The sequence below is a fragment of the Spodoptera frugiperda genome, chromosome 20 (assembly GCF_023101765.2).
Source record: "Spodoptera frugiperda isolate SF20-4 chromosome 20, AGI-APGP_CSIRO_Sfru_2.0, whole genome shotgun sequence".
In the NCBI taxonomy this organism is placed as follows: domain Eukaryota; kingdom Metazoa; phylum Arthropoda; class Insecta; order Lepidoptera; family Noctuidae; genus Spodoptera; species Spodoptera frugiperda.
The window spans coordinates 12,185,677-12,199,225 of NC_064231.1; the positions used below are offsets into that span (position 1 = coordinate 12,185,677).

The following is a 13,549-nucleotide window of genomic DNA, read 5'->3' on the forward strand; positions in this document are numbered from 1 at the left end:
TACCTGTTTCATTATAAACCGGTGTATAGGTCTGTACATCAGCGTCTTCCCATACTGTTCTACGTTTTAAATGCATGACGCGGACTGAAAAGTAAAATAAAATAACAATACATCAATGTCGATAATATACCCAAGTATAATTTAGTTTAGATACATACAAGTGGCCAAGCGCACTGTTAACAGTTTTTTGCTATATGTGACTGTACTATAGGCACCTTATTGCGAAGCATAATGTTTAAAAAAGTACGATATGGAGGCCCAATTACCCCATTCCAAATCCCTAAAATTCCTAACCCCCAAAAGGCCGGCAACGCACTTGTAACGCCTCTGGTGTTTCAGGTGTCCATTAGCGGCGGCGATTGCTTACCATCAGGTGATCCGTCTGCTCGTTTACCGGCTTATATCATAAAAAATGTAATTTCTGTTTATGCATATCAAAAACATACCTACATGATATTCTGGTTTTCACTTGTATTTAAAGTTTAAGTCTGCACTTACATTTTTTTAATCGGACTGATCTCATGGACCAGGCGGCCCATCGTTCGGCAGTCTTCTTCCACACACGGTTCCACCGCCGCCGGCAAATCCGACGAAATGATATGCGACGTCGCCAGGACGCGAAGGGACTTAGCACTGGAGGAAGAGAATTACAATTTTACATAAAGGCCGTGGCGTTTTGTCATATTGATTGCTATCTTTCAGCAAACATTTATGCTAGAACAGCATATCTTGAAATTCTTAATAGGTTTTCTATGGACCAATAATTATAATTGTGAAATAATTTTAGATTTAGATAATACTAAACACTATCGACCATCTATTTATTTGTCTGAATTGTAAAAGGTGTACAATAAAGTTTATTATTATTATTTGTTTAACATTCTCTAGATTTACATTTTTAAATACTACACATATAAAATAAAATAATATTTAAAAATATAAAAATAGGAGCCAACCTGTAGCGGGAGCATGGTCCAAGCCACCGGTGGTTGTGGTTATTATTATTATTATTATGTATGTTCATTACATAATCACGGGACCACAGGGTCCCGGACCGGTAAGGCATACGAGGGGCCGAAGCCAACTCGCAGAGGCCCGTTGAACAATTTTGATCTAAATGTAATGGGACATCAGCCGGCGATTATCCCTGTATGCACTATGGAAGTACACCAAAGGACAATCCCCGGTTGATGCAGGACTATTGCGAGATATGGTAAAAGGAAATGATAGGGATATGGGTGTAGGTGGCTGTGGAATAGTTAACCGGTTAACTACGGGGACTATGGCCCCTGCCCCTGACCAATATTGAAAAATACGGATAAACAGGCTGTGGGGTGACTCGCAAACTCAATAGTGGGCCCCCGGAAACGGCCGCTAGCATGTAGCGACAAGGGAAGCAACATCCGTTGAGCTGCTTGAGGAAGGGGGGGCATCCCACGGCTATCAGAGCAATCCCGGAAGTACGGTCAAGACCCCTACCAGCATCTTACTGGGATACGTCCTTCAAGTGGAGCTGAAGGCAACTCCACTCTTGCGAAACTCCACTCAAACCAGCCGATTAAGGCAAGAGTGAGGTAGGTAGGAGAGGCCACTCCGGATAGTCACGAGTACTAACCGGAGTTAAAAAGGGCCTCTCCCGGGAGTCAGGTCCGTGGGGTCGCCACTGCCCAACAGCTCGCCACAAGCTGCCTTGCGGACTTATTATTATTATTATCGACCCGCCCCAGCTTCAATGGCTTCATGGGTGCAATGGTGATATATTATGCATGTATTATACATAAAAACCTTCCTCTTGAATCACTCTATCTAATAAAAACCGCATTAAAATCCGTTGCATAGTTTTAAAGATTTAAGCATACAAAGGGACAGAGAAAGCGACTTTGTTTTATACTATGTAGTGATTCTAAAATACCTCAAATAAAGACAGAAATATGGTAGATACTGATTAATTTCACACCAATTCGGTATTCAAAATATCACACAAAGGGCTTCTAAAAATAATATTTTATTGCTTATAATTCCTTTGCTATTTCTTGATACTTATATGAATAGCCCATAAAACGTTTTATATTCAATTCTATTTTAAGAGGCAATAAGTTGCAAATCCCGCAGCCATTCTGAGACTTTCGCTCGTGTAAATTACTGTTCTCTTTCATTCATATAATTTTTACTGCCTATGTAATTTATAAATCAAATTTATATTATTTGAGACGTCCTTGATTCTCTATGCCTTCGCTATCTACATCTTATCAACCACAAGACTTCTCTTGCTTAAATTAAGCCTTCCCTAATAACTACAAGGCATTATTAAAGAAAATTCTTCTCAATAACGTCTCTAAATTGATTATTTTAAACTCACTTTTATACCGACTGCTAGGAAATTTATTGTAGCGATGGCACTCTGGGCACGTGTCTTCGAAAGTACGTTTAGCTTTATAATCACTCTGTCTCTTATAAAATACATTCTTATTGGTCCAGCTGTCATGTTTCGAGTGTTCTGTAGGAAGGAAAAGAGTTTTTAATAGAGTTGGCTAGACTTCAAGAAGAAGGGACAATAACGTCGAAGCGTCTATTAAAATTCGAAATCTCTCAGAAAACAAAATAAAGGTTAGGTAAATTAAAAGAGATTTTGCAATCACGAGATGGCATATGTGAAGCGTATGGTCTTATTAGTCTAAGTTCAGATGGCAAGCGCTAAGCATTGTATTCTGGCTACACATGATAACGCGTGCTAAACGCACGTAAATGTATGTATGAAGCTGAAAACGCGCTTTATCAAAACGCGCGTTTAGCGCTTGCCATCTGATCTTAGGCCTAGTCCATTTAGCATAGCTGACGCCAGTTGACTAACAGACAATTTGAGATGCAAATATTCTATTAGTCAATAGTCATAGTCATTCATCATAGCAATCACAAGACATCCACTGCTGAATATAGGGCTCTCACAATGATGTCCAGACCGACCGATAAACCAATAAGCTACAAAACTCTTTGCTTAGCAATATAACAAAAATCTTACCAGTACCTTTATAATCGGTTTCACCCGTATCGCTCTTGTATTTGTAAGACCATTCAGTGCCTCTGTCAGGAGACTTCTCGTTCATCATATCATTCGAATGTGACTCATTTTGCAGCAGGCTGCACCCAGGGCTCGTTTGCGCTTCAGTGTCATCTGTCGTATCTCTTTCTCCCTCTATAGTCTCTCCAATTGACAATAGGTTATCACTAGTATCCGTGGTGACAGCACTGGTTGGTGTCTTTTCACTGTCGACTCCTATAGCTATTTGGGAACAAGATGTAATGTGCAATATGTGAAAATAATCTTTATCCCTACTAAACTTAGATTAATTTTTCTCATGTGGTCAAAGAAAAATGTAGCCTATATCATATCACTATATGGCACTAGGTGAAAGCTGTTAATTTTAAAATACTTTCATTTTTTACAAAGACCCATGAGACGTTATTAGAAATGAAGAGTTAAGCACGAGAAAGAACGTATCATAAATATTATACCAGCTATGATTTAGAAAGGTCTATAAAATTTCGGTCTTCTATAAAACACCAGGAAAAGAAAACTAATATACGAAAATTTTATTACAAAAGACGTACCATCCATCATTTCAAAGTTGGTGGTCTTCTGCAGTATTTCTGACAAGCATTCAGTGTAAGATGGTACTGGTATTCGATGAGTTGGCGTCACTGCGTGGCTCACGTTTGCAGGACAAAGGGTTTGCTGTTCTTTCGGCTGTGGGCTTTTGGTTGACTCTGGAATGACTAAAATGAAAACCAACCTTATTTCGAAATCAAGTTTACCACCAAGCAATACACATTTATTAGAACCATATGAAATATAGAAATTCCTTCGGAACCCCGGTAAACCCGCTAGATAGTCCGCAACTCCGGACATACTATAAAGCCTGAGGAAACTAAGTTCTAAGTGTTAATTTTATGTTTGTTTTTACCTGGAACTGGTACTTGAGATATTTGTATAGTAATGTTCGTTTTGGGAATACTACAAGCATTTTCCGCGGATTTCTGGTTTCCAGTTTCGGGGGACATACAGAGTACAACTGTTTGTTGTTCTTTTAATATCAAACTTGGTCCTGGAATAAAAGAAAATATTTTTAAAAGTAACTTTGTATACGGGTAGCTTTTTAAGATTCAATTCGATTCAATGTTGGAGATTTTGAAAAAATATCTCAAGAAAATCAACAACAATAGCATTCAGAGGGCTTAGAACGAGTTTGTTCAAATCAAAACAAGCTCACGTTCGGCGTTCTGATTAGGCGGCTTGACTGAACCAACCAATCAGAGTACCGATCGCACTAAAGGTACAAGCAAACAGGGTTGCTAGAACCCAATATAGAATATCCACTAAGAAATATCATCAAACCTTTACTGCACTCCGATTCTGGCTTCGTCGTTGCACATAAACTATTGCTTTTGTCTTGCAAAACGCCCAAAGTGAACGTTTTGTTTGACTTCTCCGTCTTGCATTCAGACACTGTCAGTACTGCAGATTTTTCCACATTTTTGCTGCTCATTGTTTTGTATCCTGAAATATCATAATACTTTTTAACGGTGTAATGATGACGGTGTATGAAAATGAAAAATCTATTTAGTCCGTCAGGTAATGGAAAAGTAATAGATATTTTTTTTATATAAGATATATACATACTCACACTGCAGAAAACTTTTACCAAAATATCTATGCTAAAGAATACCTGATTCATTATCCCTTGTAGGATACTCGACATCAGAAGCAAGCCACACAGTAACATTTTCATTGGTAGTTTGAATTTCATTCATTACGATGTCCTTTGTATCTAATACCACGGTGGTCTTCCCAAACTCTTGTTCATGATAACTTGCTGGTGATGCATCTGTGTACAAAAAATGTAGTCTTTAGTTAAATGGTATTAAAAATTAGTAAAGGATGCCGCTAGAGAAAATAAGCGTTCTGGAGAAAAGATAACATATATTAAGGTTAAACACACTTAATGAGCACAGCTCCGGATCGGCTCCGGCACGGCGGTGTTTGGAACCTTACCAGAAATGGGAGCTTCGGTAGGTTCTAGTTTCTGATTGGGCGGGAGGAAACGCCTGAGTGTCATCACTGCGATGACCGCCCGGAGGACACGGTGGAGCCTACGGTGGCGGTGTGCCTTGCATGGGCTGAGCAACGCCGTGACCTCAGGGATGTGGTCGGCGACGGTGATCTCTCGCGTCCGGCGTTGGTTCGGGCCATGGTGTGGAGCGAGGGGGACTGGGGTGCTGTCTCCTCCTTCTGCGAAGCAGTCATGCTAGCTAAGGAGGAGGCGGGACACGTGAGGGGACGAACCTCCTCATGCCCCAGCCGTCGCGAGAGACACTCCGGGCATTGGAGATCGCGTGACGGTCTTCGGCCACCGCAAGTGAGGGTATGCGGACGGTGAGCAAGGGTAGCCCGCCGCCCGACCAGAATCAGACCCGTGCAAATGGTGCATCACGTTCTGCGCGTGACATCAGACCATTACAAATGGGGCCCAGTAGGGCTGATGCCTGATCCGGAGAGGCGGACTACCTAGCGGGTTTTACTGGGGCTTTGGCTCGAAATGTAGGAGTGAGAACGGGGTGGTTTTTAGTCAGTAAGCGACTGATACTCCCTCTCACCTCGCCCAAGGCAGGAGAAGTCATTGGATGATTTTCTACCCTAAAAATAGCGTACAGGCTAACAAGGCTAGTATCCCAAAAATAACTACTAAGAAGTAGCATCTAACCAATACTGCACTCCGATTCTGGCTTCGTCGTAGCACACAAACTATTGCTTTTGTCTTGCAAAACGCCTAAAGTAAACGTTTTGTTTGACTTCTCCGTCTTGCATTCAGACACTGTCAATACTGCAGATTTTTCGGCATTTTTGCTGCTCATTGTTTTGTATCCTGAAATATCAATTTATACAAGTTTAATATTAACTTATACATGTTTCAGAAATCTTTTTTTACCGTAATTGTTTTCACGAGGTTCTGGATTCAAATACCAGATACAAAGTTTCACATATATCTACTTTGTGGAACAACCAATACTAACATACCTATACTAATTATGTATATAAAAGAATACCTGATTCAGTATCCGTTGGAAACTCGACATCAGAAGCAAGCCACACACTGACATTTTCATTGGTAGCTTGAATTTCATTAATTAAGATGTTCTTTCTATCCAGTATCGTGGTGGTCTTCCCAAACTCTTGTTGATGATAATTTGCTGGTGATGCAACTGTGTAAAAAGATATAATAACATTTTTTTTTGCGTCATATAGCATACATATCTCTTAAAAAATAATTAAATAGATTGAACGAAAGTATGATTATTTTGGAATTTTAAATTTTATTGAAAAGTCAAAATAATATATTTTTGATCTAGGAAACTACCCAATTAATGACACTTTTAATGATTAAGTGCATGGAATTGTGCTTAGTTTTATATTTTTTCTGATGACTGACTGATAAATCTAGTCCTATTTACTAACCGGTGCTTGAACCTCCATCGTCCTCAATAGGTGTACTTTCAGGTACAGGCATTGATGCTGTTGTATTCGTTGGAGTAAATTCCATGAACCAGTCTAAGGTAGAAAAAATATTATTAGTAAGTTTGCTTTTGTCAATTTTTCTATTATTTATTAATTTTGATCTGTACCCTTAGTACAAGTTTGTTTTACGTTGAACGAGATCGAAACGAGAGTGTATTCGGCGCTCTGATTGGTTGGTTCATTCGAGCTGGCCAATCAGAACGCCTAATGCGGTATTGTTTCGATCTCGTTCAACTAAAAACAAACTCATACTAAGGGTAGGGAAGTTTGAATAAGTATATGAATTTCGAAATTGAAATTCTCAATCGATTTGGAATCAAGCTCGAAACCTGCTTAGCATCTACATTTTCTACCTCAAAGAGTGAACCTAGAGTATTTTAACATTGAAAGTCTTCTTGTAAACTAATTCGGAAATTAAATGTAATTCGGAACAGTACAATAATTCATTTTGTTTACCGTTCAGTCGGTCACTATCTATCATATTGATTCGGCCATAAATCTGTCCCAGAGTTGGAATAGGTCTCGTTGATTGTACCGACGCCGGTGGAGGTACGCGATCCTCTGGGCAGAATTCTGTAAATCAAATCGAGAAAAGTGTAAACGATTGTTTTTGCTAATCGAATTTAGGACAAGTACTACTAAAATCGATTTCAGAAAAGACTTATGATACGGAACGTTAAAGTTAAAAATTGGGTCTCTCGCTGATTGGGTATTTGCAATTGCGACTGCCAAGCAAAAGGTTTCGAGCTCAATTCCTTTCCGACTTTAAAGATCTAAATTTTAAGACCTCCTAACCCATTTACAAAAATTATCTTATGATGATGTTTACGACGTCTACGGATGTATAATCTCATAGGAGAGAATTTCAGATGTCCAATCCATTTGGGAAGATAGATTATGCTATAGCTGCTATAATTTAAAATATTTTCTACATCGGGGATCGGCAAATAAATCTTAGATTTGTTGTTCTACAAGTGCTAGTGATTGTTTATCATCAGGCAATTAATAAATACCAACACTTCAATGTTAATACAATAACTTTGCCGTGGTATCGCTCGCCTGGTAAAGGCAAAGAAGTAGGTAGCGTCTCTATCTAAAATTAGGGTCTATTACTGCTAGCGTTACTAGCGTTTTACTATACCTTGATTAATCAACATTTGAACTCTCTGAACATTTCTACATTCAGGAATGAACTGGTTGTTAGGAGTTTCAGATTTTTTCGGCACTTCGCAATTTTCATCTCTATTGCATTTCCGACGCGGTATAAGACTCGGTTTTGATTTTTCTGCTGTTTCCAAGTAAAATTTTCTGTTAGAACGTTTCTGTATAAATCTGTTTACTAATAAATAGATGATGAAGAATTACATAATATGGTACTACATACCTACTTATACTTAATATCAATGGTAATTGTATAAAATGAAACATTAGCTACTAACTTGAGTCATCTTTTTTCATTTTCATTGGAAAACCGCCCATTCTGCTTGATCCGGGTGATGAATCTCCTAAAATAAGATCCGAATGATATACGTAAATACATAATAGTAACACCTATGTATATGCATACACATATCTACCTGCAAAATTATAGTAAAGTGCTATATACATAGCTACACAATAATAAGTGACATTCTTAAAAAATATAATATACATTGGCTTCGTCTCCGTTGGTGAATGTTCGAAACTCGATGAAGTCGTTTTAAATACATTTATTTAAATCTTTACTTACCGGTCTGGTCGTGGAAGCTCTTCATATGTTCAATACTTTTATAAAATTTGGACTGCACTGGTTGGCGAACAATTCTCGGCAGTTTGCTGTTAGGTTTTCCTTTGGCTTGATCTGTGTATATTAATAAAGTTTTATTATACCAATCTAATACTCACCATTGCTGTTCATGTTTTATTTGTAAAGAATAATAGTTATACCGTTCGCCAATTTTTGTTTAGAACTTGATACGTTTATTCTTAAGTTCTGCCCAAAATCAGCAATTTTAAACATTTCGTTTGCACTTTCATCATTTTGCACGTTCGATTCCATCTCGTTGTTTCAAAATTACTACGGTTTTTTATAAGTTTCTTCAATTACTTAGAATTTTTTTTACCCTCTTTAGATAACGTGCTCCTGATAATGTTCTCAGTTTTCTTAACCAAGAGGCAATGGGTAGGAGCATGATCTCATAATGTTAAAGTTTTAAGAATTTTCCATCCAATAGATACGATCTGCTACATATTTCAATAGAATAAGTTGACGTATTTCCTCACAGCTTTCCCCGAAACAACCGTCCAAGTTCAGGTAATCTTTATAAATCTTTTCAACAAAACAATTGGATAAAAAAAACCAAAGTAATGCTTTGTTTTTGTTTATTTAAATTTTTAACAATCAATTTTATGAGAATCTAAAAATTATTGCATTTTATTTTGACAACGGTAATTTGACACGAGATGTTTTCTTCTAAAGTGATCAAACTTCTTGGTTAGTCGCCAGTAGTGTCATCGTCCTCGACGATGCTTTGATCTTCACTGATGTGCAATGTTCTCTCTGAATGGAGTTTCTGTTGTGCTCGTATCTCTTCCAGTTTCTTTATCAAATCCTCTTGGACACTGTCGACTATTTCTTTTAAATTTTTCGCTGAAAGGTAAGCATTATTTGAGTTTATATTTATGTTATTTTCAGTGAAGTGCGCCTAAAATGTATTAGATCGTTACGTCTTCTATCTCCGAAGAGGTAAGCAGAGGTGCACATTATGACACTATACAATGTACACCAACTTTTCATAATTTATGTTGTAAGTTCCATGTAACAGGGGGTGAGCCTATTGCCATATACCGAGCACATTTCCAGGCTCCGTGCGAACATTTTGAAAAACAGAAAAAAGCCAAGCAATACTTTTTCCGACTCGGGAATCGAATTGGGGAGCGGGAGTAAAAATGTACTTTAACACACTTAATTAAAATCACTTTAGTTTCCAAAATGAATACTTGAATAACTTAAACAAGTATATAGAACATAATTATACTACAATGTAAAAACGAGTAGCAAAAAATAGCAAAGGATTTAACTCACCAGTTTTTTGGTTAAACTCTTCAGCTATCAACGAGATTTTCCTTAATGTGCCAACATGTTTAGCTATTTCTGAGGCAACATCATGATCTGTTCCTGTATTAACTGATTGGTCTTGTGTTTGAGCTTTCCTCTTCTTTTCTGCTGATGCCTTTAATTCGTCACTATTAATTAAAGGCATTTTGGGCATCTTAAAAGATCCAGGTCTTGGTGGACTGAGGATTTCTAGATAATCCATAGAAGCATCTTCGATGTTGCTAGCTGTGGTTGCGGGTGCAGGGAAATTTAATGAGTCATTGGGTATTAATTCTGGTGCTAATGTTTGTAACGTCTCAATTTTCATAGGCGATGGACATTTCTGTGGAGATTTTCTTGAAAGCTTGACTGGTAACGCATTTGTTATGCTGTCTATTATTGTTTCTAAAAAAAAAACAATTAAGCTATTATTCGATAATGAATGCACAATGTAGTAAACACATTCAATGGGGGCTACCGGATTTGGCTACCACAAGGAAATGTAGCAAGAGGTTTTTTGTCCAATCACTGCAGCCAAATATTGAACGTCCAATCGTGTGACACTAGTTAATTTCTTATTAGACGAAAATCGAGAGGAGAGAGGATTAATATTGTCAACCTAGTCAGCAAAAATACAGTAGCACCCAGTGATATTCTAGAGTATAGATATGCTTCTAGGGAGGCCCTAGAAGGCGGGGCGCTGGAGAGAACGAACCTCCTCACGCCCCAGCCGTCGCGAGAGACACTCCGGGCGTCGGGGATCTCGCGACGATCTCCGGCCACCGTAAGTGCGGGCCTGCGGACGGCGAGCAAGGGTAGTTCGCCGCCCGACCAGAACCAGACCCGTGCGTGCGGCGCGTCGCGTTCCGCGCGCGCCTCAAAGAGCCATCAGACCACCACAGATGGGGCCCAGTAGGGCTGATGCCTAATCCGGAGCTGCGGACAACCTAGCGGGTTTACCGGGGCTCCGGCTCGAAAGGCAGGAGAAGGAACGGGGTGGTTTTTAGTCAGTAAGAGTCTGACACTCCCTCTCGCCTCGCCCAAGGCTAGAAAAGTCATTGGATGATTTTCCCCCTCAAAAAAAAAAGGGAGGCCCTAGAAGCATGAAACATATCAATGGACAATATCTTTTAAAACCATTTCATTATATGTAAATGTAGATCGTATAAATATTTCACAACCATTTTGAACAAGGTTCAACTTACGAACAATATTTTTTGGGGATTCTTCTTCTTGTTTCTTTTTGGATGCCAGTTTTCTGGTTAATTCAGCCAAAAACATAGAGCAAGTGGGTCCTGAAAACGTACGTAGACTTAAAGATTGACTCCAATTTATGAATAGTATGAAAATTGGTTATAATGTTTGGAAAAAGATTTACCCATTATTCTCTTCAATATATTTTAGTGCATAGGGGAACGTGTATAAGAAGATTTACTTAATTACCGTCACTTTTACGCTTCTTTGCCGTTTTTGGTTTAGCGGCGGGTTTTTTACTTTTTGCTTTGTAGCGAGCAGGCTTTTCCATGACTGTAAATACAAAACACAAATCAGCCATTTTTATACATATATCACCTAACTTAACATTTATGTCTTTTGGTTCCTCTCTAGGGTTGCTCTATAAAGTCATGACGTTATACTTATTATTTTCTCTTTAATCATCTTCCTACGTAATGTACGTAGGTGCTACTACAGTTAGGTAAATAAGACATTTGCGCATTACCCCTGAGATAGCTAACACATGACCTTTCACCGTTAACTCAGTTTGTTTATACACTCTTCAAAAGTCAATATACGTATTAAAGCTTCCCACCAATGATGGTTTGTATAAACAAAGTCGTTTTTAAAATCAACCCTTTGAGTGCCAGTTCAAAGCAAAGATCAAATACTTTTTAAATCAAAGGGGACTTGATTCCTGTGACATTTTCCTTGAAGTATGAGCAAAAATTACCTTAAAAAGAATACATTAACTTGAAAAGGTCTAAAGGAAAGCTCGTATCTCGAAGTGGACATTTAGCTATTTTTAGAAAGGATTTTTGCCCTTATGTATGTCGAGAAAGAAGGTTGAAGTGGATTTTGTAATACATTAAAACATTACAGTATGTAACTCCTTTATCCCTTTTATCCCCAAAGGGGCAGTAGGCAGAGGTGCCATAACGACACGTAATGCCAGTATACAATGTACCTACACCCACTTTTCACCATTTGTGTTATTAGTCCCATGTAATAAGGGATGAGCCTATTGCCATATGCTAACATTACTGTTATAGTAAACTTCACAGACTAAGTACAATATAACTATGTATTCTGGACTCTAAATGCAAACATTCTTACCTGCTATGAAAAGAAATAAGGCGAATCTTTTACGTACAATTTGACCTCACATGGTTTTATACTGCATTAACTGAAGAGTCGACTAGAACTGAGAATCATAATGAAAATTGTACTTACTCGATCGGTAGCCTCGGAAAGTCCCGGTGTACGGGACCTCCGTAAATAAATAATTGCTATCTTACTTACGAATAGCGTCACTAGGAATTTTATAATACACCTGACAGTAATGATGACAGTCCACTTATATGACAGTGACAGTTCATTTATGAGTGTATGCAACAAAGGAGGTTGTATAGTTTCAAGCATCGACAGAGTTGTAAACCTCCTTTGTGTATAATGCTCTTATGGTTTGATTCAGACTATGGTATGGTTTTTAGGTGGTTTTTAGCGTGCTTTCTAACATACAAATAAATAAACAGTTCACAGTTAGGAGTAAAGGGTAGGAGAATTTGCACGTAGGCAATGAGGCACCCAATTTTTATCAGTTCTGTTATGAGTGCCATGCTAAAGAGGAGGAGCTTATTGACATAATTATATAGGGCACAATTATTCTAGACTCTATACAGTAACAAAGCGATTTTCAAAAAACCGAAAATGCCCAAATAGTATCTTGACTGATTCGGGAATCGAACTTGTGGCCTCTTCCTTCCCTTATACTTATTATGAACTCTTTGCCTCTGGCTCGGTAGTTTCATATTCATATTCATATTCATTTATTTGCTTTCCACAATTGTATGTACATAGATGTTTTAGTCTTACAGATAAAAGTAACAAATCGTGGACCCTGTTTGGGCACAGCAATTTTAAAGATACAAACTAAGGCTTAAAACTAAACATAACATTATATAAAACAATTATTATTTATCTTACGATTAGTTTAGGAACACATAACTATTTATAATTAATGAGATCTTAAAATATACTAGGTACTTAATTCTGACTACCCGTAACAATTGTCTAGGATGTTCACAAAGTAGTTCCACCACTCGTTCATACAGCATAGTGTTGCATCGCAGTCGCACTTGTGATCACTCGTTTTTTCAAAATAGTTTTGTATCTGAATCCAACTTTAAGTTATACGAGTATGTATTGTCGTAAAATTATGCAGATTTTATGGGTCGCCGAGTTATGGAGGATACTTGAATACTTTTCATAGTTTTCAAGATGAATATAATTTCCTTGCGATTCGTCGCGTCGGGAAGTAAATATATACGCATTAACTGAATCGCAATGAATGCGTGTGACTTCTAAATCTTCAGGTTTTTGTTTATTTTTCAGACTACTTCGTTGCAATTAAAGTCGTTAAATGAAAGATGCAATGTGGTATGTATATAATGTTTATTATGTTATTTAGTAGAAGGTTTCATTGTAATAAACGGTGACTTCTTATACGATGACTTGGCATAATCACATTATAAGTTGGAGAAGTTTCTGAAAACAAAACGAAGTGTTTAAATTAATGGATTTTAAAATTTATTAAGTCCCTACATACGCAAACGAACATTCATAACCTCACGCCTGTCTCCCATGGGGGTAAGTAGAAACAATGGACTGCCAATGATACAAATCTT

The 13,549-nt window shown here is 37.9% G+C and overlaps 2 protein-coding genes across 14 annotated transcripts in view; both read right to left on the minus strand.

The window, feature by feature from the left end:
* LOC118282459 (uncharacterized) overlaps positions 1-8,814 on the minus strand; it is a 41,729-nt gene extending 32,915 nt beyond the window's left edge. For 4 of the 8 annotated variants that reach the window (XM_050701467.1, XM_050701465.1, XM_050701470.1 and 1 more), the window contains exons 1-14: positions 8,498-8,770; positions 8,301-8,411; positions 8,011-8,076; positions 7,713-7,859; positions 7,028-7,144; positions 6,512-6,604; positions 6,103-6,258; positions 4,394-4,555; positions 3,963-4,103; positions 3,610-3,774; positions 3,026-3,280; positions 2,360-2,497; positions 499-633; positions 4-84 (exon numbers count right to left, since the gene is read on the minus strand). In XM_050701467.1, coding sequence (XP_050557424.1) covers positions 4-84; positions 499-633; positions 2,360-2,497; positions 3,026-3,280; positions 3,610-3,774; positions 3,963-4,103; positions 4,394-4,555; positions 6,103-6,258; positions 6,512-6,604; positions 7,028-7,144; positions 7,713-7,859; positions 8,011-8,076; positions 8,301-8,411; positions 8,498-8,609 — 1,879 coding nt within the window. In that variant the 5' untranslated portion in view covers positions 8,610-8,770. Of the gene's footprint in view, positions 1-3; positions 85-498; positions 634-2,359; positions 2,498-3,025; positions 3,281-3,609; positions 3,775-3,962; positions 4,104-4,393; positions 4,556-4,724; positions 4,884-5,050; positions 5,283-6,102; positions 6,259-6,511; positions 6,605-7,027; positions 7,145-7,712; positions 7,860-8,010; positions 8,077-8,300; positions 8,412-8,497 lie in introns of those variants that run through there. The other 4 variants (XM_050701469.1, XM_050701466.1, XM_050701468.1 and 1 more) reach the window with 4 other exon arrangements.
* A 104-nt stretch (positions 8,815-8,918) lies between these two features.
* Positions 8,919-12,219, minus strand: LOC118282300 (uncharacterized). Of its 6 annotated transcripts, none has more exons than XM_035603315.2 (5): positions 12,096-12,219; positions 11,091-11,174; positions 10,853-10,942; positions 9,636-10,052; positions 8,919-9,200 (listed from the first exon to the last, which is right to left on the minus strand). In XM_035603315.2, exons 2-5 carry the CDS (start codon positions 11,170-11,172, stop codon positions 9,046-9,048), a joined length of 744 nt encoding a protein of 247 aa, XP_035459208.2. In that variant the 5' UTR covers positions 11,173-11,174; positions 12,096-12,219; the 3' UTR covers positions 8,919-9,045. The 6 variants fall into 6 exon arrangements, with proteins under 6 accessions (XP_035459208.2, XP_050557432.1, XP_050557433.1 ...); XM_050701475.1 differs by having other exon boundaries at positions 12,165-12,206; XM_050701476.1 differs by having other exon boundaries at positions 11,026-11,174; positions 12,165-12,180.
* Positions 12,220-13,549: the final 1,330 nt, after the last annotated feature.

What these genes read in the sequence shown, in the direction of transcription:
- LOC118282300 (XM_035603315.2), bottom strand. Translation starts at nt 11,172, where the DNA reads ATGGAAAAGCCTGCTCGCTACAAAGCAAAAAGTAAAAAACCCGCCGCT. An exon ending in AAAGAAGCGTAAAAGTGACG is followed by an intron (nt 10,943 to 11,090) that starts GTAATTAAGTAA and finishes GTACGTTTTCAG; the next exon opens with GACCCACTTGCTCTATGTTT. An exon ending in AGAGTTTAACCAAAAAACTG is followed by an intron (nt 9,201 to 9,635) that starts GTGAGTTAAATC and finishes CTTACCTTTCAG; the next exon opens with CGAAAAATTTAAAAGAAATA.